The 24,480-nt window shown below is 43.2% G+C and overlaps 2 protein-coding genes across 14 annotated transcripts in view; both read right to left on the reverse strand.

Annotated features, from left to right (window-relative positions):
* LOC121598418 overlaps positions 1-21,579 on the reverse strand; it is a 34,616-nt gene extending 13,037 nt beyond the window's left edge. The window contains exons 1-4 of one of the 9 annotated variants that reach the window (XM_041925245.1): positions 21,315-21,579; positions 21,099-21,172; positions 20,507-20,934; positions 6,195-6,429 (exon numbers count right to left, since the gene is read on the reverse strand). The gene's annotated coding sequence lies outside the window, so the exon portion shown is untranslated. Of the gene's footprint in view, positions 1-101; positions 161-279; positions 302-6,194; positions 6,430-7,056; positions 7,190-15,429; positions 15,589-16,880; positions 17,769-20,506; positions 20,935-21,098 lie in introns of those variants that run through there. The other 8 variants (XM_041925244.1, XM_041925240.1, XM_041925246.1 and 5 more) reach the window with 8 other exon arrangements.
* Positions 21,580-22,852: 1,273 nt separating this feature from the next.
* LOC121598546 (unconventional myosin IC) overlaps positions 22,853-24,480 on the reverse strand; it is a 31,669-nt gene continuing 30,041 nt past the window's right edge. For all 5 annotated transcript variants that reach the window (XM_041925555.1, XM_041925554.1, XM_041925556.1 and 2 more), the window contains exons 7-9: positions 24,127-24,437; positions 23,939-24,038; positions 22,853-23,857 (exon numbers count right to left, since the gene is read on the reverse strand). In XM_041925555.1, coding sequence (XP_041781489.1) covers positions 23,843-23,857; positions 23,939-24,038; positions 24,127-24,437 — 426 coding nt within the window. In that variant the 3' untranslated portion in view covers positions 22,853-23,842. The remainder of the gene's footprint in view (positions 23,858-23,938; positions 24,039-24,126; positions 24,438-24,480) is intronic.

Below are 24,480 nucleotides of genomic sequence, written 5' to 3' on the forward strand. Positions count from 1 at the left end.
AGAGATCGACCACCTTCCAGGCCGCCGTCGCTTTGGCGGAGGCACTCCGGGACGGCATTAAATCCGTGTGTTTGTGTGTGGTTGTTTCTCTTCTTCTTCACCTTCTTCACAGTTGTACACTCCTATAGGGTATCCTCCAACCGGGGGTTTGAGTCTTCAGAGAAATCAACTTCTGTCGGCGTCTTCTTACGACGCTTCTCCTAAACGATCACATTGTTCCACTGCCGGGCGCTGTCATTTGTCTAACTTTTTTGGGGAAGTTTCGGTGTTTCAAATTACCATTAAACGCACAACGGTGTCGTTTCACACGTGCGTAATAGTAGCTTTAGAAGTACGACCGAAGAAGGAATTTAAAACCCACCGAGAACAAAACATCTCGTTTATTCGCACACAACTTTTTTCTTTCTTTTCACAGTTCCCGGCACGGCAATACACACTCACACACTACGGCACTACAGCAACACACACAGCTGGACAACTGTCACTTTGCATCCGCGAGATTTGCAGGAACTTCAAACAAAACAGTCCAATTTGCAACTTTTGATTAAGCTCTTAATCAGGTCCTCGAGAACCTCTTAAGACTCTCCTTAGAACTAAAACAAGCTGCCATAATAAGGCGCTGAGACACTTGGAGGAGCATCTCGCATCAGTTCCGTGCTTCCCGTCCGACGAGGTCGTCGTAATTAGACGTACGAAACGCAGCGAACGACTACGCGATGATGTTCCAAGTATGCCCATTGCCCCGAAACGCCGGCGAAAGGATGCGATTGCGCAGACTCTGCACAGTGTCCTTCGCCGCGTCTTGGTAGTGGTCGTCGTCGTCGTCATCGTCTTGGCCGTCGCTGTTACCGCCGTTTGTCCTCATCGCGACAAAAAGTCTTTTTACAAGCCAAGAAAAAAAAAGATCCGAATAGAGCACAGCCGTTCTTTTAATCTCTGCTCGAGTGCCTTTGAGGCACCGAGTGGCCGGGCAGAGTGAGTATGACTCAACGGTATGATTAATAGATGCTGAACATAATTAATTCTAAAGCCTTTTTGGAAACAGCGCGTTTCAGAATAAACGTCGTACTGATCATTCCGATTTGAAGACTATTGGTAGAAGAAATATAGGTTTTTTTCAAAATCCTGGAAATTCAAATCCTTTAACTGTGACATCAAAATTATTTGGGAACTTCCTGCCTAAGCTTATCTGCATATTATTGTAATATCTTAGACATGTCCGCTTGAAGCTTTATAAGCTAAATTCTAATTAGATTCCCCTGAATTTGTTTAGTAAGAGTAGTTTAGTAGTCTAAGACATACTTAAAAGCCAAATATCTTCTAAACTCACACTGTACAATATCAACCACGTACTATAAACATAAATAAATCAATAATAATCCCCCGTTTTGACACACCTGATCAAGTTCAATAGCTCCTCTACTGCTGCATACCTGAGGCGAGATGGATGCAAAACCACTTCTTGCCCGGAAATGCTTGAGCTTTTCACTTTACAATCTTCTTGGCGTACGGACGGGCGGGCTCCGTGTGCTCGAGGCAACAGCGCCCAGTACTTAAGCGTCGGCCATCACATCCACGTAGTAAAGGGGATGGTGGGTTAGTGGGTGTCACCTTGAATGTGTGTGTGTGTGTGTGTGCGTTTGACTTGGCGAATACACGAATATCCTTTTCTTTTCCTCCCAGAGTTCCTCACCTCCTTCACGCCAAGTAGAGGCAAGAGAGGAAAAATCTTATTTTCCATACGAGTTTCCTTTTTCTCCTTGCTGATTTCTTCACCCCACTTGCAATTCAAATGTGCCGCAGGAGGAGAAAAAGGACATGAAATAGAAGAAGAAAAAAAAACGACACGAACGCGTCGCGTTCACCCGTCATGGAAACTTTCAAGTATTTCGTATCCAATTTAAATTTACTTTCGCTCTCTACTATCCTTCGTTCCGCGAGCTTCGCTTATACGCTGTGTGCCCTCCCCCCGCTTGGCGTTGGCCGGCGCCACAGCATCCTTGGCAAAGGGCACAACCATCGTCCCCCCGTGCGCAATCTTCTTCCCCGTCGCTCGTTCCCGTCCACCAAAATGAGCCAATCTTATTACAGAGAACCGACCCACGCCTTTCCTTCCACTTTCTCTGCATTTCCCTTGCCCGGTGAAAAACGCTATAAAAAAAAAGGAAAAATCAGCATCTACACGAACAACTTCCCTCGTCGTTCGCCCTCTCCTATTGCCACCATTAGAGGACAACGTCCTTTTCCTGCTCGTTAGCGTATCGACGCGGCATGCTAACGAAGCGAGAAGCGAGCAGCAACATCATTCATCTCGCTTTGTCGTTTGCTGTTTTTTTTCTCACTTCTACTTCGCGTGTTGGTGTGAGTGTGTATGTGTGTGTTTTTCCTTTTTCAGACTTTCCCTTCGCTTTCCCCGCTTTTGTCCCCGCTGGCCAATAAATTGAACGCGCGCGCTTCTAGTGATAAGGGAATTTTCTTGCTGTTTTTTTCTTCTTTTTTGTTGCTTACTCTTTTTAGCGTTTTTTTTTTTTCATCCAATCTACCCCTCCCCTGCTCTGCCGCCCGTTGCTATCCCAACGGATGGAAAACAGCGATGCAAAGGGGGTGTACAGGGAGGCACATTGTAAGAAAAGAAATCAAACACACTTTCTTGAATTTCCATCAAAGCAAGCAGCGACGGTTGCTGATGGTGGTTGGAAAGCAGAGGAAAATCCCTTCACATGCACACAGACACACATACACACATACATACTCCGTCCGGCAAAATGAACGGGAACGGAAGGAAAATTTTGCTTCTTCGCAGAGCTTCACATGTGTGTCGCATCGTACCACACACCCGCCCGCCGCGTGTCGCGCTCAATATACTTTCGCAGCATGATTTATTTCCATTTTTCAAAATTTGTTTTTTTTTTTGCACACACACACTCACACACACCAGCCACCCACCCGAACATAAACACACATACGCCTGCATGTGTGGAAGTATTAGAGGGAGGTTTTTTTTCTTTGGTGTGCAATGGTGGTTCGATTCTAATATACAGCCGGATGTTATGAGAAGGTATTAAAATGATATAACCAAAACGTACGTAACATCATCACGCTGCTAGCGATTAGCATTTTTTTTTTTTTTTTGGGGAGAGTGGCAAAACGAAATATTTTTACACCCTTTACGTGACGCGTATTTCTGGTTTCTGTAGATATCGAGATCAGCTTTCTGATTTTTGTTTTTTATTTGCATTTTTGTAGCATTTTTTCATATTTCCGCAAACATCTTGGTTCTTGGGGCTAAAATTACGATATTACGATAAAGCATGCTTGAACAACTTCAGAAAACGGATCTTACATATACTTTTGGTTCTATTGCTTGGTAGCAGACCACCATATCTACTAGATGTTCAAGTACATTATTTATGAGTTATGGTTCTCTTAAGATTTCTTTGATTAATGAGAAGTATATAGTGGAGTTCAAGAACAACCGACCAAAGCCACGAATATCCTACATACATTGCCCAGAGCATGAGTCCTGGACAATCCGTTCAGAGAGTCTAAACATTCTTGTCGAACTACAAGCTCCGAATATCTTGAATATCTTAGCATAGGCCGTTTTGACAGTGACTCATACAATTGTAGAACGAACCTTATATTGATCCTAAAAGAGGTTATTATTTGTTGAACTTTTCCAGAATCAAACTTAAACCTGGCTAGTTTACGACTCTACGAAATAGAAATCAATGAGCGAATAGAGCAGGTCATATAATCTATTGTATGGAATACTAACCAGAATACTAGAGTACCAGAAGACTAACTAACCAGAATACACACCAGAGTCTAAACATTCTTGTCGAGCTATAAGCTCCGAATATCTTCAATATTTTGGCATTGGAAAGATCTGAAATGTTTTCCTCAGTGACTCATATACTTGTAGAACGAGTAGCTATTAAACCTTATATTGAGCCTATACGAGATTATGGTTTTGTTGAACTTTTAAGAATGTAACATAGATCTGACTGGTTTACGACTCTACGGAATAGAAATCAATGAGCGAATAGAACAGGTCATATAATCTATTGTAGTCGAGATCTAATTTATGGCAGGCAATTCCGATTTACAAGGACTCTAACTAATGGTATAGCTTGAGTATTCATGTATGATTTCGAAAGATTCTTTTTGAATGTTCTGAGCCGTTCAACATAACTGTTTGTAGACATCCGCAACAGGAATAGGCTCATAGGGATATTCAGTTGTGATATTCGTTGATGAGACTTTGTAAGAGAATCAAGTACTCTATCACACAATGGCTGTTATTTGATACATTCTCCAAAGATTTTTAAAATGACCAGAGCTTTTTTAATCCTACAAAAGTGGAAAGCATTAATGACTGTCCTAAAATGACGTTCGATTTCAAGAAACAATCTCGTTACAGACATAGGCAGACCGTAAAACTGTTGCAATATCTAATAAACACGTCCAACCTGTTGTCCCGGGCGCCATGTGTGTCCACAAACTTTTTTGGACCTTAAATTTAACAACGGGACAACACAACGGCCGAATAGCAACTGTCGCTGTGCAGTAGTTTCAGACCGAACCTACCAGGACAATCTTTAATGGCAGCAGCGCTTGAGTTAATGACTGAACGGAACTGCCATGCTCCAAAGACCGCCCAGGTAAGACTCGTCCAGGGGATAGACCTTTGACTGGATGGAACGTTCCCTTTTTCGCTCCGGTAGCGCATCTGTCACCTTCCGGAGGCCACCGGTTCTCTTTCACCATCCGCTGGAATCTCCACTGTTCCGGGCGTCCCTGTGCGTTTCCACCGTATGTCTCGTGAGCAAATAATCAATTAGTCGACCGTTTCACTACACACAGCACACCGTTTCCTTCTTCACGCTGTACGAAATTCTTCCCGCATGGTGCCGAAAGAACGGACTTGGAAGTGGAGTGGAAGCAGGGAAACCCCGATAAAGCGGGTGGGAATACCGAGACGACCTCACCTCCGCAAACGACTCCGATGACAACGGGCAGGTCATAAATTATATTTCATTTCGCTTTGTTACAACAACACTCCACTCCACCATCACTTCCATCACCCTCCGATCAGCAACCAAAAAAAACACGATTATGGAATGGTGGCATAAACCGAAGTGAATCGAAGCCAGAAGGTAAGAGATGAGTAAAAATAAAAAAACCCCAAGCAAGCAACCAAACGAAAGGAAAACTGGCATTGGCCGGGGACGAGGCGACGCCGGGCGACTCCAAAAAGGATATCGACAAATCAACAAAACTCTGGGAATATACGAGGAGACAAAACCAAACGCAACGAAGAAACTACTGGCCAGATACATTTGGAGTGCAGCCGAAAATCGAGATCGAACGCTTATGGTGCGGCCCCCTCCGTAGCAAAACCAGTGACGAAGGAAAGTGATGGGAGATAAGTATCGAAAGGGCACAAACAAAAAAAAACAAGAAAAATAATACCAGACGAACGAAAATTCGTGGCCGAACGCAAGTGTGTACTGGACTGGGAAGGAAGGAAGGACCAAACGAAGGGAGGACTAGCAAACACACACACACACACAAGCATAGTTACAGGACAGATGGAAACACGTTAGGCAAACGTTAAAACAAGGATGTGAAACGGCAAAGATAGTGCCAAAAGGAATAGAAAAAAGGGCAAAACCCCTTGAAAAAAAGGAAGAGCAAAAGCAGCAAACCGATAAAATACACACCACAACTGCACACACACACACACCGATAAAACAAAACAAAAAGATACACAAAAAATCCGTTTTGCTTCGATTCGTTGCAAAGGACGGTGCAAGGATTTTGCTGGTTCGGGCATGGTGAGGACCCAACAGGAGGTTACCATGCTTTTTATGGTTTGTTGGTTTCGGGCCCTTAACGAGGTAAGATAGTGGGTGCATGTGCCTGCCCAGGGGGATGGTTTTGTTTACTTTCGAACTGTCAACTGTGCGTGTGTGGGTGTGGGTGTGTGTGGTAGACGCACTATCTAAACCGCAACAGCAACAACACCACCGTGCGCACGCCTAGACCTTCCACCGTGACGATCGTAAAATAAATTTATAGCACCTAGAGGGCACACGAAAGGACGCTCTTAGGAGATGGGAATTTATGTTCGATGAAGCGGAAGGGGCAGGAAAGGTTTTATTAATTTTCTAATATTTGCTCGGACGTACCTTCCGAGCCGAACAGCCGAAAGGAAGTGCAGGACGCTTTTATCCCTTTATTTCCGGAGTGCTTTGCTTCGGTGTGAGTGATGCGATCGTGTGATCGATGTTGATCGTATCTCTCCGGTGTCACGTTCCTTCAACGGTGTGCGTTATCCGTGCGTGAATCTCGAATTTGTCTAGCGGGTTTATTAATGACTCAATCGTGGTGTAGTTGATGTTGGTGAATCTGTTGACCTAAAAGCTGGAAGAAAAGACAAAGTTAAGGACATTTTATTAAAAATGCGAAAATTGTTAAACTCCTAACATTTATTATTGATATTCAACCCAAGCATACAAGATGTTGAAAATTTGTACAATATTTTCAAAATTAATATTATATGCATTTTGTTGCATTGGATGGAAATGAAATATCAGATTGATACGGATTACAGGGTTTTCCAAGCAATATTCGAATGTGCACATCATTATTAGCCGTCTATTCGATGATTTTCAACAGCTGTTATACATTAGCATCACAACAAAGTTTCAGTTCTTATACATGATTTTCAACAACATCACAAAGAACTGCCAAACTCAACCTAGCTTGGGACTTGTTGAGAGTCATGTGCAAGAACTGATTTAATTAATGGGATGCAAATACAACATTTGACAGCTGTTGAAAAACATCTTGCAAGCAATGAGAAATGTTGTTGACATTCTAAATTGGCTCGGAAAATTCTGTAACATCTTGCACGTGGTGAATAGCAAAGTTTACATTCGAAAGTGGCATGAACACCCCGTCCGTTCGTTCCCCAAGCCTTTACATAATGTTTTTGATATCAGCGCGAGAAATACGCGGTATACTAGTCCAATAACCAACTGTACACACACTAATGACGCGTAATAATATTTGACACTCTTCTCATTATGAACATTCTTTCCGGTACAGGTCCGCTACGATGGTTCAATGCGAAAGTTCGTCCGCTCTGTTACTTCCAACTTCAAAATCCTTGGGATCAAATCTGCTTGTAGAAGTTGAATATAAAACATTTCGTAAGATAAACTTGCATATGTTGTGCATCAAGAAGGTGCCTGAATAAACTACAGGTGAGTTCTTAACCCTGACTTTTGGTAGCCATGATGGATGGAGATTTCAATGGAGGTTGGCAGAGATAGCGAGTGAAATGTTGGCTGATGACTTTGTATGAAACTTCGAATGAAACTAACTGTCAAATGAAGATTTGTCAAAGTACACAGGATGGACCAACCTGTAGTAATATACGGTCCTTGTGAATGTGGATATCAATACAGCAAAAAAAACAGAGCCTACTATTTGTACCTCATGTTTGTCGGTCGAGCCTAAAATGCTTAAAATGAACTGACTATTGAACCCGGTTTGCGACTCCCTGTAGAAGAAATTTCGGCGTCGGAATTGGGCCGTAAAATGGGTCGAAATTTGGACATTTCATAAGATTGTGTTACTTGTTTACTTAACGAGATAAAATATTGCTTTTTCGGAAGTATTTTGACCAGTTGGAAGAATTCACTCGATCACAAAATGGACCTTAAACCATAAACCACATATTTCAAGCATCGCAACTGGAAAATCACTCGTCTCAAAATGGAACACGTCCCTCTCGTTCTGGTTGCGATAATTATTTTTATGATTTAACAAGCTCACAAAAAGCTGTCCGCTCGTCCACTCTTCCTACCATCATCATAATTCGTCACACTGCAACACATGCACACACGCTTGCGCGTACAAAGTGTGAAATAGCACTTCTAATATTCAGCGCACCACGCTGCTCCGCCCGGGTCCAGTACAAAACGGATGTCGTTCATTAACTGATCAAATTATGATAATTAACACTCCCATTCTCGCGCTACAACTCTCTCTCTCTCTCTCTCTAGTCGAGTGTCGTTCTGCGCTATGGTCACTAAACGTGCGCTGCCACGCATTGATGTTAATTAAAGATTAGAGAATGTGTTTTTTTTTCGCCCTCCCCGGGGGAAGTGATTTGAATGTTTGGACCTTTCACTAAACCCCAGGAACAGCCATCAAGCAATGCCGGGTGGCACCCGACGAAACACACGCTGTGGGTATGTATTGTGATTTGTTGTGAAAAGCCCCTGGAAGCACTTGAGAATCGTGCGTGTATATGAGTGGAATATGTTCCACGGAACTGTACGCACCAGCATATAACGAGGCCATGAGGGAAATGGGAAGTAGAGCCCATCATCCTCATTTACCTCGGTTTTGGAAGAGTGTACACCCTACCCCATACCCCGGATGTGGTAATTGTTTAGGGCGGTCGGGCACAAGCTGACCGAGCAGACATCATTAAGGGGTTTTTTGGTGCTGCTACTGCTGCTACTAAATGATTTGATTTTTCTACTGAATTTAATTTAATATACATTTTTCTAACTTCAATACGAAAGTGGCACTCTTTATACGCACACACAAGCCATGACACAAGGCCACAACGGTACAGCTCCTTCACAGCTGGCAACAGCAGCTGGCAAAGCAACACGATTCCTACCGTGCGCTGTTTGTTTCACACCTTTTTTTTTGCCAGCGATCGTTTAGCTTCTGCAATGTCCCTCGCCTTTGGGGTTTGGTATAATTTTTGCAAATTAGTTGCTAATTTATGACCAAAGCGCTACCTCTCGCCTAACCGTTCACCCGGCGTAAGCAGGGTTACAGGACGCAACGTACAGTCTTAGTGCTTTATGTAGCAATCTTGCTGGTAACATATCAGCGAAACCATCTCTTTGACATCTGTTTCCGGTTCCACCTGGTGCTTGGTGCTGTGATGCAACATGATCTTCAGACATTTGCGACGAATTGTTTTGAGAAAGGATAGAGCAGAATAAAAGATGAAGGGTTACACTATTTTGGAAACATATTAAAACATTGCTCAAGAGTTTCTGCAGCCAATTTGCAATTATTAAGCAAAATGTATCTTTTATGTTAAAACTTTCTTCTAAATACAAAAAATAAAATAAAATTAACAAAGCTACTTAACTAAAGATTGTTACCAGGCGTAGCCGGTACGTTACAGACTCATAAGAGGTTAGCTCATGTATAATTGAATGTAATGGTTGATATACTGAAGCATAATTATTTAAGAAACGTTAAAAACTGTTAGAATCGGCCTTTAAAGTTACCTAAAAGTATTATATTTCCTTTCAAACATAAAACAATGCGGTAATATATCTTTGGTTGTAAACTTTTGTCGAAATCTAATATGGAGGATCTCGGAACTGTCAATTAGGTATGGAAAGTAAAACCCGGATGATGGCATATTGTTCCGCTGACAGGCTGAAAATTCAGCTTTCTAGCTTTCTAATATACCAGCTTTCTAACTTGAAATAGATAAAGGGTCATACATTACACCCAAATTCATTATTACTGCATAGACTTGCAAGATACAGAGGTTTTCCATGTGATCTGATGAAGCAGGTTTACTTTAGGTACATTAGGTGATACTGTTATGCTTATGCCTTGTTTGTGATTAAAACTAAACACGCTGAAACCCCCTGTAAATGGTTCATGTTTGATGTGCTACAACTGTGATAATGAATTCAACTATGACTAAGAACTGAACGGAACTATCAAGTTGAAGTACATGACTACAACCTTGTCAGCGCATCGACAGGCTATCGAATGGAGTGTAATGTTCGATGCGCGATTTTATGTTGTCCTACTAACAGAGAACCATTACAATTTCATTAGATTATATCACAAAAACATATCAATATCGAGTGTCACAATTGTTATCTAATACGTTAAAATGGCTTTCGAGTACAATTTAGGGGGATTTGTGGTATTCAGTTTGTATCTGGAATTCAATGTCACAAGTCATTTAAAGGGAATTGATGCGCTAAACGATGCAAAAAAAGGATACGAAACTATGTGAAAGATCACCATTTGAAATTCGCCACAGGAAGAAGGTCATTCTTCACATCAAAACCAAGATCATCACACAAGCAGATGTCAAAGTAAACACAACCCTTGAGGCTACTGCTAAAGGTACTGTGCTTGCTACCGGTTCCACCCAAATGCAGTGATTTACGCCGAACACGGTTAGCATAAGCTGGCAAGCAAGATGATTGTTTTTCTCATCGTAAAATTTGCCCGACATTCCTGGTGAACACACCAATGGAATCATAATTTAACCACGCTTGACAGTGCCACCAGAGCCTTGCGAGCAGCAGTGATCGCCCCAAGCTCGACGGTCCCCGTCCGTCCACAGAACACACAGAAGAAATAATTTCAATTCTGCATAATCAATTTTTCTTCTCTGACCTCCTCTATCCCTGCCACCAGACTTGTCTGTCTTTCCCCGTTTTTCCTCCCCACGGTGACGCGTCATGCACCGCTGCTTGGACGGACGGGAGAAGCAAACTGCTTCTGTTGCGGTTCGTTTTATGATTTAAAAACAATCGTAATCGTCATTTTATCGTCGTCGTCCCGTTAGGTGGAAACGACGCTAAAAGAAACAAATGTCATTTGCTGCGGAAAGAAAAGGCAAGGTGGAGTTGGGTGAGAGGCCCCACATTAAATCGAATTGCATTTGTATCTGTTTTTTTTTAGTCTTTCCTTCCCCCCTCCCGCTAGCAATGAGTTTGATTGTTTCAGTACAAAATTACAGAACAACAATGTTGTTAGTGTGGCGTGTCTGTACATACGCAGTAAGCACCGCAAATGAGCAAGACCGTCTTTTCTACGCATGGGACGGCAGCCATAGACAATTATATAGCACCCATCTACCCCCAGAGCTTCCCCTCAGGCTGACACACGAGCAGGAAGGGTTAGTGGGGGTTGTGGAGATAATTGGTAGCGTGTAAAGCGAATATGCTACCTTCAAATGTCACATCACGGTGCGTGTGTGTGTGTGTGTGTGTGTGTGTACTCCGATTGGAGAGGATGGGCATGTGAAGAGGAATTTAATTCTACTCCCCCACTCGTCCAGTCGTCGTCGTTGGCCCTATGGCCATTAACGTTTCCCCCACACGTGGCACGGACACGGAGGGTCGGATGTGCAGCATTGTGTCAGACGGGGTTCACGGTTCACATGCACAATTCAACCGAAAACAAAATCATCATCCCTAGCCATGTGTGTCGGGGAATCTTAATGCGTTTTTTTTACTTTTAATTTGATGCCATTTATAAAATTTCTTCACTTTTCACATTGTGAGTAAGGGTGCGTAAATTTACGACCATGTGACTCTCATGGCACACCTTCGGAAGGTTCCACGGAATAAGGTTATTAGTAGTTTATGTTAATGCCCTAATCGGTTGTATTTACTCATCCAGTAGATGACATCATCTTCAAAACATTTGACATCAGTATCCCAATATTTGTATATTTGAAGCAATCATATGATCAGAGCCTGTTTGGAACTACAAAGATGTAAAGCAAGTTGATATAAATATCTCAATATTCGTATATTTGAAGCAATCATATGATCAGAGTCTATTTTGAACTTCAAAGATGTAAAGCAAGTTGATATCAGTATCCCAATATTTGTATATTTGAAGGAATCATATGATCAGAGCCTGTTTGGAACTACAAAGATATAAAGTAAGTTCTTGCAACTTGATTATTGGAGTCAAAATAATCCTATTTTTCCAATAATGTCCACGTGCTGCCAACCTTTAGTTCTGAAGTTCTGACAAAACTTGGGAAATGCATTGCTAAATTACTTGAGGAACGAATATGTTACCAAGACACAACCGTTCATTCGGAAACTAACTAATACAACCAGCTGAAAGGCTTCAGCAATTCCACAAGATATTGGAACCCTTGGATGATATTGTCCCGAGTTAAGTTGCAACTCCACCCTTACAAATGCACTGCACACTCTGTTCCGCTCGATCGTGTTGATCTCTTTTAACCAAAACGACCAATATTGCACATAATCCGCAGACGTCCTTGAGAAGGAGAGAAAGTGGTGTTCGACCCATAATGATGTCCGTGCCACTGGTTGTCGTGACATAGATTCGTGCCGCTGGACGTGATTACACGCTATTCTCGCGCACTTCTCATACATCGTCGGAACGCTCAGAATGTTCAGATTACTTTCCGTGAGAATCACCCAACAACAGTTAACGTTGAGACCTGAGCTCAATGCAGAAGTCATATCTTAGACATCTTATCTTATCCGTAATCATTGAAGTTGAAGGAGATTTTTACAACAAACCTGAAGTATGAATGTAACTTCCTTATACTCGCCCAGAGACATGCGGATAACGTTAATTGGAGGTTTGCTAATTGCATCCAACGTGTTTTGAGGATAGTACTTAACGCGAATCTCAACCAATAGCGTCTAGCTGAAGAAGTAAGACCTCTTTAACATCTGTGAACATCTTCTTGAAGTGGCAATTAATATGAGTTGAAAAAAATGTATTGTGCGTGAATGACTTCAATTCAGTAATGTCCAGCAAATTCCTTCCAAATCTTCAAGAACAATCAAAAGGTACAGCCACATCCGGGAAGTTTCATCATGACTTTTCACTTTCCAGAGCGATCTGGTATACACTTCCAATTGAGCTTATTATTAAGCCTGTGTACTTCTTCTTTAGCGATGCTGGGAAGACCAGAATTCATATTGCCTTGAGAAGTTAGATCCTCCAAATGTAAGAAATGATTGTTTCAAGTCAGTGTTCGGCTATCGTTTCCGATTTTAAGCCAAATTAGGGTCAAAACAACTACGCTACAAGATCAACCCGACAGAAGATCAACAAAACTGTGCAAATTTTTAATGGAATTTCTTCAAATGCTCACCATTTATAGCATTAATATGATTTAATAAAAAAAACACATAATTTGAATCATTAAATTTTTAATTCAAATTTGTTTCCACACACAAACACACATTCAAACGCAAACTTGAAATGCACATTAATCGTCTTCATCCCCTCGCACCGATTAGCTCTCTTCCGTTTTATTTTGTGGAAGGGGTTTTTCTAATGATTTTTATTTTCATCTCCCAACCCTGATTAAAAACCTACCACTCCGCCGAGCATAAAATATTCATTTTAAAACGGTTTCTTCGCTCCCCGCGCACCAAAACACGAGCTTTGGCGCGAAGAGAAACGAACGCATCAATTCCCGCAAACATCCCTTCGCGTACCACCGCGCGGAGTCGATGTCATTTCGAGCGTCATTTTGTGGTCGGCGAGGGGGAGGAAGGGGGGGGGATTGTCCAATTTCCCTCCCACGAACATATGCACACACACACACACACGCTTACACACAGTTTATTTCATTGCTTCCTACAACATCACGCGCGCGCTCCTCCGAAAATCAGCATGAAGGTGTGGAGAACTAATTTAAATTAAAATATCCAGTCAATAAACCTATAGCACACACACAAACACGGCCAGCCCGCCCAGTCGGGGGGGGCATCACACATCTCGCGCATTTCTCGCGCTACTTTCCCCCCGTTCCCGCCGTTCTTTGCGCCGCTCGTACGCCTTCCTCCTTCTTCATTTCCATCAACTCTGGATTTAAAAAAAAAAGAAAAAAAACCGGGCTAGCGGGGGTGGAGTGCGCTGTGGGTAGGGTAAAACTTTTTAACGATACATACATACATTTCAGAACGTAAAGGGGGAAAAAAAGGCAACCGGCCATAAGTGAGGGGAGGAGAGAATAAAAGCGCAGAGAAGAAATCTTCCAAAATGAATAAATTGACAAAGCCAGGAGGAGGCGAATCAAGCCGGTGTCGTTCAGACGCGATGTGTGTGTGTGGAGGTGTATGGCACAAGGACGACGAAACGGGGCGAGGAGGGAGCCCGATGAGACAACAATCGAAAAATATCCGTTTGCATTGAGAAAACAGGCCGGCTTGGGCGGCTTGGAATGGGTGAGGAGGGATGTGGAAAAGAACAACATTAAAATAAGGTATCGAAGAAACAAAAAAAACGATCACCCCTCTCTCTCTCTCTCTTGCGCTCTTTCTTTTTTCTCGCACACTTCAAACACACACACACACACACATTCATCGAAGATCTCTAAATTGTCTCTTTTTCCGTTTTTGTCGTCCTCGTTACCATGCGTCTTTCCATCCCGCTCATTCTAGGGCAGTTTTCTGCTCTTTCTCTCTTTCACTGCTTCTCTCGCTCTAACTCGCTGCTTCTCGCTCACGCCACCATCACCGTGCTTTAAACGAGACCCTTTCGCTTCTCAATCAGTAACGATGTATTTTCTCGATATTGTCAATCAATACCACCCCCGGTCCACAACCCCTAACAGTCTGTCCCCGTGTGTTTGCATACACCCCTTCCGCTCCGTTTTACAGCCCCTTTTTGGTGTGTTTCTTTTAATTCTCCTTTTTCCAATCCATTTAAAAGTTCAACCGAAAACGAACAAAAACGATATTTTTATTCCAAAAAATTACAATTCTCTCACACACAAACACACATACACACACACACACACACACACACACACATGATCGGAGGGAGTGGAGTTCCGCGAAATTTCCTCCATCTCCCCTATTTCCGCAATCCCCAATCCAGTAAGCAAACGATCCACACACACACACACACGCACACACATATGGATCGACCTTTCGGCTTGCTTGTCTTTTGCCGGGTCTGTTTTTCCGTTTGTTCTGCGCGAATTCGAACGAGAAAAAAGGAGTTCCCTATAGTTGCACTCCCCCAACCTTTAATTTCACATTTCTTTTCCTTAGCATAACCAGACACACACACACGCGAACGCCAAGAAGCTCTCGTTCCCCTGGGCAACCACCGCGGGCAACCCCTTTACCCCTTGGCTACTTTTCATGAGGGAAGGAGGCTCGTAAAATGTTATTTTGCAAAAAAAAATCGCACACCACCGCCCAATCAGAAGGGACGCGGACGGGGCCCGGGACCCGTGAAACGAAACGAAGAAGATTCACGCATAAATGCTAACCCCTTTTTACGAAAACAAAACTAAAAAAAAAAGGCAGCACATTAGAAGGAAACGTGAAGGAAAGTGACAGAATGAGCAAGCAGTAAAAGCGTCGTCCTTACTGTTCCACACAACAAGGGGAAAGTAAAAAGAAAATACACACATGAACGGGGTATGAAGACGAACAAACAAATGTAGGAGAACCGAGCCACACAACACACAGTAAGCATTGAACCAAAAAAAAAACAGCGCACGGCCACACAGGAAACCGATGCTGTCGAAGACACGATTTATGTCGCACTCGTTACACCGTACCGCTCACACACGCACGCACACAAACACACACACACACACACCTTCCGTTATGATTATTTGCACCACACACTCGCATGTGTATATATTCGCGCACCCGTCGAGGGCCAAAGAACCGTTCCGGGGTTGTAAGAAGGGCTGCGAAACGCCGCGCGGCAAGCGCGAACAAAAAAAGCCCGGCAACAAACGTTCTAAAGCGAAATAAACGCACACACACACACACACACACACACACACACACACACACACACACACACACACACACACACACACACACACATGCACACATGGCAGCATTATGGAATATTGAAATTGGATGCGCGTGTGTGCGTGTGCGTGTGTGTGTGCGTGCTCGCGAATATTTCAAACTCGTGTGCGGTTGTTCCGGGGCACGCAAAAATGTCGAGGCAAAAGGGGGCACGTTTCTTAGGCAACCAGGTGCAGTGGAAGGATAAAGGGGTGGGTTGCGGGGGGCATCCCTTTTTTCCCAGGTGCGTGAATTTTGTATTCTTTTAGTTCTATGATTTTTTTTGTGAATCGAGTTTTTAAATAATTAATATTAAATATTTTAAACAAATTGCCAAAATTGCGTTTTTTCATAAAAGTTTTTGCTCTCAATACATGTTTCTTTTTTATGCAAAATAATTCACCGTGCTTTTTCGGCTTTCCTACACTTTGGTGCATGCACTTTACACACACACTTACACTTTTTTATCCAAACATACGCGCACACACACACACACACAGAGAGAAAGACGCGGATGTGCATTGTATGTACACGCACTGCCGAGCGAGATATTTCTCGACTTGCGCTACACTTGCACTTTAGAGCGAAAGCAACACAGAGAGACAGAGAGAAGAGCGCAACTATCAACACAAGAGAGAGAGAGCAGAAGAGCGGACAAGAAACAAAACGACCCAGCCACCAAATTTAAACAAAGAAGCAGCTAGAACGGGAAAGAACACGAGCGCGCGAGCGAGCAGAACGAATCGTGAGCGAGTGAGAGAGCGAACTGCCATTTCGCTCACACATCGCGAAACGCGAATCGAAGCTGCCAAACTGGCTCTTCTTTCCCAGTCCGCTGTGTGTGAGTGTGTATGTGCGCTTTTTTTTTTGCTTCACTTCTTCCTTACGCATCTGAAGTAAAACTTTCAATGGAAAAATAAAACAAACCAAGACGAACGGTGATGACGGTGGCAAAAAGGGGGAGAGGTATTTTATCCTCCCTCGTCTCTCACACCGTTTGATTTTGCGTGTATGCGTGCGTGTATTGCAAGGGATGGATAGCGAGGAAATGCACCCTCCCCCTCCCCATCCCCCCCACATGGGTGGAGAAGCGAAGGAAGGACAACTTGAATATTAATCCCCCGCGCGCGCGTTTTATATTTCTGCCATTTTTGTTTCCCGATTTTTTCTTCTTTTTTCTGTGTGTATCTTTTGCTCTCTTCTACCGTTGCCTCTGCGCTCTTAATCTTGGAAACGGAGCATATTCACCTTGATTTTTGATTCTGCACAACACCCGCACACGCAACACACACACGCACAGTTACACAAACATATCCACAGAGACTTCTTGCTTGCTTCTGCAGACCACAGACACTTCAATTTCGAACTCCAAAAAAAAAAAAATGGATAAAAATCGAACGCACGCCCCAGAAGCTGTTGTCTTGCGTTTGGGTACTTTTTGGGTGCACCACAGGAATGGAATATTTTCTTCTAAGCTTCTTGAATATTCTATCACATTAAACACGTACGTATGCAGCACACAAAGCACACCACAGCACACCGGGGACCCGGGAAGGGCGTTAATTTGATTCACACCAGCCCCAGAGCAACGATGTTCCCGCAACGAAAATTCGTCGTTTCGAGCAGCAGCAGCAGCAGCCGCGCGGGCAGCCCCCATTCAATTTGGATAATTTACTCCGGTTTAGCTTTTACTTCAGCACCATCGGCGGAGGAGAAGGAGAATGGGGCACCCCCAAAACACACCAGCACCAGCCCCACCAACAGGAGAGGGGTGGTTTTGATTGATGCTCTACCGCTCACTCACGGGCACAACACACTGCCGCCGATGCGACGCGCACTGGATGGATGATTTTGTTGCTGTCGATTTTTGCAATAAAATCAAAACTTTATATCCACGTTTGTTAATTTTTCACTCCCAAACACACACACACACCTTTATTTTGTGCGATTGTTTAATTACACACAGTCTCGCACCAAGGGCCCCTTGGATGGAGGCTGCTTAACGGGCTGCCGGCTGCGAGCGCCACACAGAACACTGCACTGTGTTGAATGGGAAATTGCACGGGAAGAGCGAACAACCGGACGCACGTCCGTCCGCGTCGAAGGATTTTTTTGTTTTGATGGAATCTCTCTCTCGCGCGCGCACACACACGTACGGGCGGGCCAGTCGACTCTCGCTTGCGTTTGTTGCCGTCTCTTACCGTCTAATTGGATGGAGCACGCTCTCTCGCTTTCTCGCTCTCTCGAACTCTCTCTCGCTTTGCAACCCCCGCTCGCGACGCACTTTCAACCCTTGTGGAACGAAAACCACCACATACGAAGATTTGACGCACACTGCTAGAGCTGCCTGTGAATGGACAGACGCACACTGCTGAATGGCATTAGTTAGGCGGTGGTCTGACCGTTGTGTGATGATTGTGAGTTCAAGTCATTTGAGCTGGTGCCTGAAGTTTGTTATTGTTTTTGTTACATTTGATGCGTGATGTTGGTGAATGTGATTTATTTTTCTTTGATATTATAAAATACTAAAATGTGGTACAATTAACCAAAAGACAGGTAAAATGAGTTAAATGAGCACGTTGTTTGCAAGTTCAGAAATAGATGTATTCAAACGCTAATCAACATCATTTTTTGCAGGCAAATGTCGCGTGATCTACATAAAGGCAGTGGTCTATTTAAATTTAGCAATATGTTTATCAACATTTAAATCAGCAACATTTAAATCAGATCTCATTTTTAGCTCTACGAAAACTTGAAATTATTTATCTAATAAAATTAAAATATAGCCGGTCTCATGGTACAGAAAATTTAAATATTTTGTTTTTACATTATCATTGCATAAGCTTCCCGAATAGAGGAGACATTAAATTACTAAAAAAAACGAGGGAAAAAGTCACAACGCTTATTTCCACAGCATTTCCTCAGCATTGCAAAACACTTTCATGCCTCATAATTTGTTAATATTCACTAAATTTTGAATGTTTTGAACCCCATTTGTTATTAATACTATACGAGAATGATGATTTTTGTTTCACTAAATGGAATGAAGCATTAATTATGCATACTAGCTTAATGTACACATAAGTCTCACATGATTGTATTACAGTCTGATCTCACTAGCAGAGGCGGATTGAGCACTACGCAAACTAAGCGGCCGCGTGGCCGAGGTGGCTCGAAGGGGTCCCAAAAAAAGGGATACAGCCCCGCTCACAAGTATATTTGCTTCTCAATTCTACTCTAGTACCTAGAATTCCTCTTACAATTTCTCGATTTACACTTCAAAAAGGCCTACATTCGTGTGACCGCTTAGGGCCTCCACTCGTGTTAATCCGCCACTGCTGACAGGTTGAACTTCGATTGCCTGCCAACTATAGAATATGTGCTTATTAGTTGGCACGTGTTTCCATACAAATTTAATCTGGAATTAAATTTGAATTTGGGACCCGTACCCCATATCTCCAATAATTATCGTGACACCGACAGAAAATGTGGCGACTAAGTGACTAACCAAGAGTTGGATGCAAAAATGTCACCAAGCATCTGATGAGCGCACCAACTGTTAGTGACTCTCACTGATTATCACAGTGACATGCTTTCGTTTCGGTCGGTCACCAGTGTTGTTAATTAAAGTGTAGTGAATCTAGAATGCGATACTTAAAACAGTATCCGTTTGCAACACTGGTCATGACTATGTCAGTGACTTTTTGCAGATCTGTTCACAGTAAAAAATGTCATAACAAAGTGACTGACCAAGCATTGGTTGCTAAAATATCACCTAGCATGTATTGGACATACCAACATGGATTTTGTTTCAGTCAGATTTTTTTATGACATTGACAGTGACATTTTGCAACACTGTACCCAACTAAAATAGATCCAACCAGTGAGATTATATTGTATAGCAATAATGAAGCTGTTATTTCTAATACAAAACTGTTAATAATTTATCAGAAATTCATATTTATGTAATTTCTTATTGGGTTCTGTAAGTAAAGTAGTAGTTGCACATCAACTGTAAAAACGTTTATGGCTGTAAAACCAACCAATCTTTGAACCAAAATGAAAAAAAAAATTACATGAAAAATATTAATTTTAATAAAACGGGTGTGCTGAAGACTTTTGTGCTTTGATAAAACTTTACCAAAACATGATAATTGAAACCTTAAAATCAACCAATCGAGCCTCTAACAAAATGGAATAAATGAGCAATATGATGAATGATGTTAAGCGCTCGGTCGAATCATTAATTTTACCCAAATGTGTTAACTATTTTTTCATGCTACATCCCCTTGTGCTTTTTTTTATTGCAGTAAAACACAAAAACTACAATCCATACTGTACGTGGGGGAAAACACGTTCTATCATTAGCGCAGCGTCAAACGTCACAGAACATTTTTAATTCTACGGCGTTCTCTCGAGATTGCAAAAACAACACGATAACGACTCCTGCCTTGCATCGAATCCATTTATCTTGCTTCGGTAATGATAATGGAAAAAGGTTTTAAAAATGTTGTGTGCAGAAAGAAAAACACCCAATACGCAATAATCGCCGCCAACCCAAATGCGCTTTGCGCAAGATATGCACAGGCTGCGCGTAATGTGATACGGTTTTGTGCAAGCGAGATAAAAATCACTCCCAAAAGGAAGGATGCACTGTAAATATTGAAACAGCTTTTGAGCCTAGAAGGCTCTAGGATCGTTGTTGGCACACACACGAGCATACAGCCATCATTTCACACGACTAGGAATGGGAAGGAAGCCCGCAGTAGGACCGGATTCCACAGATTGTTCTTCCATAATAATTAATGCTTAAGAAAGCGGCCACACTAAAACCAATGGGAAACAGGGCCATAATGAAACATTAAGTCGCTTACCTTTGGTATGTGTGCTTGTGTGTGTGTGTGTATGTGTGTTTGGTTTGCTGCTTTCCTCTTTCATTCACACCTTCTTCTTTCTTCTTCCCGGGGCCTCCCGGGGTTTTATCGCTCCCGGGAGAGAGGGTGATGCTTCACCGAACCCGAAAACCGAAAATGATCATTCTGTCAGCTTTTTACAACCCCCGTACAACCCGGTGCACTTCTCCATTCAAGAATGTCCTTTTTGCCCGTGTCTGTCCAGACGCTTTCGTGTCTTTTTCTTTCCCACATAGACACACAGACACACATATGTACTTTGTCTTCCCAGGTTCATCAACTGTATCCATCATCCATCATGTTTCCGTTCCGTGTTAGGTTCTGCTGATTGTTGCTGCTGCTGCCTGGAATATCCTTTCCCTTCGTTTGCTTTGTTTATCGACGAAAGACTGAAAGAAAGGAAGAAGAAGAAGAAGAAGAAGAAGAAGAAGAAGAAGAAGAAGAAGAAGAAGAAGAAGAAGAAGAAGCAGAAAAAACCGCTTGATGACAAAGCGGATGCGCTGCCCCGAAGGACTCGCCCTCGGAAGACTGTAAGCAAAACCCGAACGCATACCTTAACGCTGCGCTGGCCAAACGCTGGGATCGTGCCCGCGAGTTGCAGGGTGAAACACTGGAACTGGTTTGTTGCTTCGTAGGGAAAAAAACCGAAACGACAACAATTGTGAAACAATAACCGATTCCGAGCCCTTGAAAGGCCGGCTTCGCTGTGTTGGTTAAAGAGAAGGACACGGAATGCTGTTTTGCACACGTACGAGAAATATTACATTACCACACGAACACGCACACAGCTTTCCTTCCCAGTGGCTAATTTGTACTGCTGCTGGATGGAAATTATTTAAAAAAAAAGCGTCGCGTTGGTCTTTGCCTGAACAATCCCAATGTCCTTCAAAAAACGGTCCGCGCGTTTTGAGCACAAATGAATAAAACGCGCAAGGGAAGGGAAGTTGCTTTATCGTGAAGGGAATAAAACCCGAAAACTGGAAGGACAGCCCATCCTCGCCGTACACACACACACACACGCTATAATTAATGGTTGTTATGGTTCATAACGCATCCAGTGCCTACTGCTGCTGCTAATGCGTTCTGCCCTGGGCTGCAGCCTACTGAGGTGACAAGCATTTCCTTCCGCAAAGGCTGTGCCGCTTGGTGTGTTTCCCATTTGGGGACTGGCATCTCGCGATCAACAGACAAAAAAAACAAATAAAAAAGGAAAAAAAAGTAGCAAGGGGGACGAGGCCCCGTACATGGGTAAAAGAAAATTTATTGATAGGAAATATTGGTTTTTCCTCCCAAAGCTTTCGGGCGTTAATATTTCGCCGGCACGGCAAGCGCGTGAGGCATCATTATTAGTCCGTCCGAGGTCGTAAAAAAGGAATGGAACGAAAATGGGAAACAACCCCTGTTGGCTCGTGCGCTCGTCGTTGGAAAAAAACACACACACGGAGAGAATCGCTGATAACCCCTCACACATTGAGAGGGATTGAGAGGGGTAACAATCTTTCCCCCTCTACAGAACGCGATGCCCGGCGCCGCGCTGATGCACTTGCGGCCCAGCATCCTTCTTGTCGGGAGGCGCAGTTTTGGGCAAGGCAACACCTTATCCACGGGACCCACGGGTGTGGTAGGGACTTCCTTTACGGTAAGATAAATACCCTTCCGAAAGGAAGGGATAAAGCACGCGGGCACGCGACTAACACAGCGCGAGAAGGAGAGTCTAGCTCCCTTACTTTACATACAACATTACATTAACATTAGCGCGTCGAGGAACTCGCCGCGTTCCCCCTTATTTCTTGCGTAAGATCACAAATTTAAAGCGAAATTCCTTTTTACTTTCGGATAAGGCCACGGAAGGCGAAAAATGGAAAAGCAAGCAAAAGTTATGTGTTTTTTGTTTAATTTAAAAAGTGTAATAAAAATAATAATAAAAAAACAGGGAAAATATATGGAAATTTGCTGCAGATTTTGTTCGCTTCGTATGCGCCCGGTTAGACTATGTGAAGGCTATGTGTATAGCAGGCATAAAAATAAGAGAAACAACTAAATTCTTCATAACACGTGGATAACAACCCGGACAAACAAAGAAAGACTGTTCCTCCTCCTACTCCGTCCAGCACGCGCTTTTCTCGCTCGCAGCTCGCAGCTGCCAAATGGTCCGCAAATTTAAGTACTAATAATGTTGTAACGCTATCATTCTACTACATTGCTCGTTCGATTTTATCGGATTTCACCGTAAGCCACATTTCTTCAAGGCCACTAAGAAGTGTTGTGTGCATCATTTGCTTCCACGCTTTTCTTACTATTTCTCTCTCTCTCTCTCTCTCTCTCTCTCTCTCTCTCTCTCTCTCTCTCTCTCTCTCTCTCTCTCTCTCTCTCTAATGCAATATAGGAATCATTTGCCATCCGCTTCATTTTCTATTCATTATGCTTTCGTGCTTTAAGTAAAAATGGTTAAATGTTACGAAAAAAAAAACCGTCCACTTCTAGAACAATTCCTTTCCTTTCCTTTTGCTATCTTATCATTCTGCGCACTTGAATACTTCTTTCCCTTCTTTGCCGGTACGCGAACGCAACTCCTAATTCTAATGGCACTTTTCTATTTTACATGGACAACAAAACACGCGCGCTTGAATGGTATGCTTTGCATTTTTCTCGTGCTTTTTCCTCCCCCCTTTCAAACCGGCCTACACACGTCCGTTGTTTGCGCAATGTGTCACACATGCCACACACTCTGGTTTCCGCGAGGGCGACGACCGCGTTCTGTTTTTTTTTTCTTTTTTGCTTTCTAAATTTTAAAATGTATAAACCCTTGCAAAAAAACCCTATTTTAACACCTCTTTCTGTACTCTTTCCCCTTCATTTTTTTTTTGTTGCGAATTTTCCGTCACCAGCGCAGCACAGTGGCCGCGGCGCGCGCGTGTATGATTTTGGTGGGCCGCTGATAAATCGACCCCTTTTTTAAAGTTCGATACTCTTTTTATAATATTTGATCCCTTTTTTGCCGTGGAAAAACATCGATTTTTGCTTCATTTTGCTCGCATTGGGTTTTGAAAGAAAAAAAAAACGGCAAAATAATCACATTACGCTTTGCCTTCTTTTTTCCTCCTTTTGGGACCAGGACGGTTTAGTTCTCCGCTGATCCGGTCCAGATCCAGGGGGCGTACTTCCTTCCTCATCCCATACATGTATATGAGCGTACTTTGTTCCCGTTTTGTAGCGCGCGTTTGTCACATTTGTACGCGATTTGCACGCGCGTACGGCGTATCTAAATAACTGCTAGCTTGCCGTTTCCCCACCCGATTATTGGCCAGCAATCTGCAAAATAGAATGAAGCGATACAATGTAAGTGTGTGTGTGTGTGACAGGGACAAGAAGCACGCTGAAGCGCATACTTACAACCAACAAATTGCCACTCTTTGCCCGCGTAATGCTTGGCTGCGGGCCGGTCTGTATTTCGATGACGCCAGTCTTGCCTCTGACTAGGTTGTGGGACAGTCTGCGAAACAAAAAAAGGGAAATTCACATTAATATTAGCGCGAACAAATGCTGCGCCTGATTGACAGAAGGGCAGAGTTCACACGTACGAGCCCGTATCGACGATGTTAATGATGCTGCGGTTCTTGGTCGCGTCCAGGATCCAGATGCAGCACTCGATGATGTCCGGCACGTCCAGTATCAGGTCGCCCTTGTCCTTCTTCAGCTCGAGCGGGATGCGTATCAGCATGATGCCGTCCCGCTCGTTCGTGATGCAAAAGTCCACCTTGTCCAGCGGGAGCCGATGCTTCTGCTTGTACGTTTTCCCGTCCAGCAGATAGACCGCCTTGTTGGACAGCAGGAAGAACCGTTCCCGCGGTTTGTAGCCGCGCCGATCGTACTTCACAACCGGGGTGGAGTACTGCCAAAGCGGAAGGGAAAAGAAAAGCGAATTTTAAATGTTA

The sequence above is a fragment of the Anopheles merus genome, chromosome 3L (genome assembly GCF_017562075.2).
Source record: "Anopheles merus strain MAF chromosome 3L, AmerM5.1, whole genome shotgun sequence".
Lineage (NCBI taxonomy): Eukaryota > Metazoa > Arthropoda > Insecta > Diptera > Culicidae > Anopheles > Anopheles merus.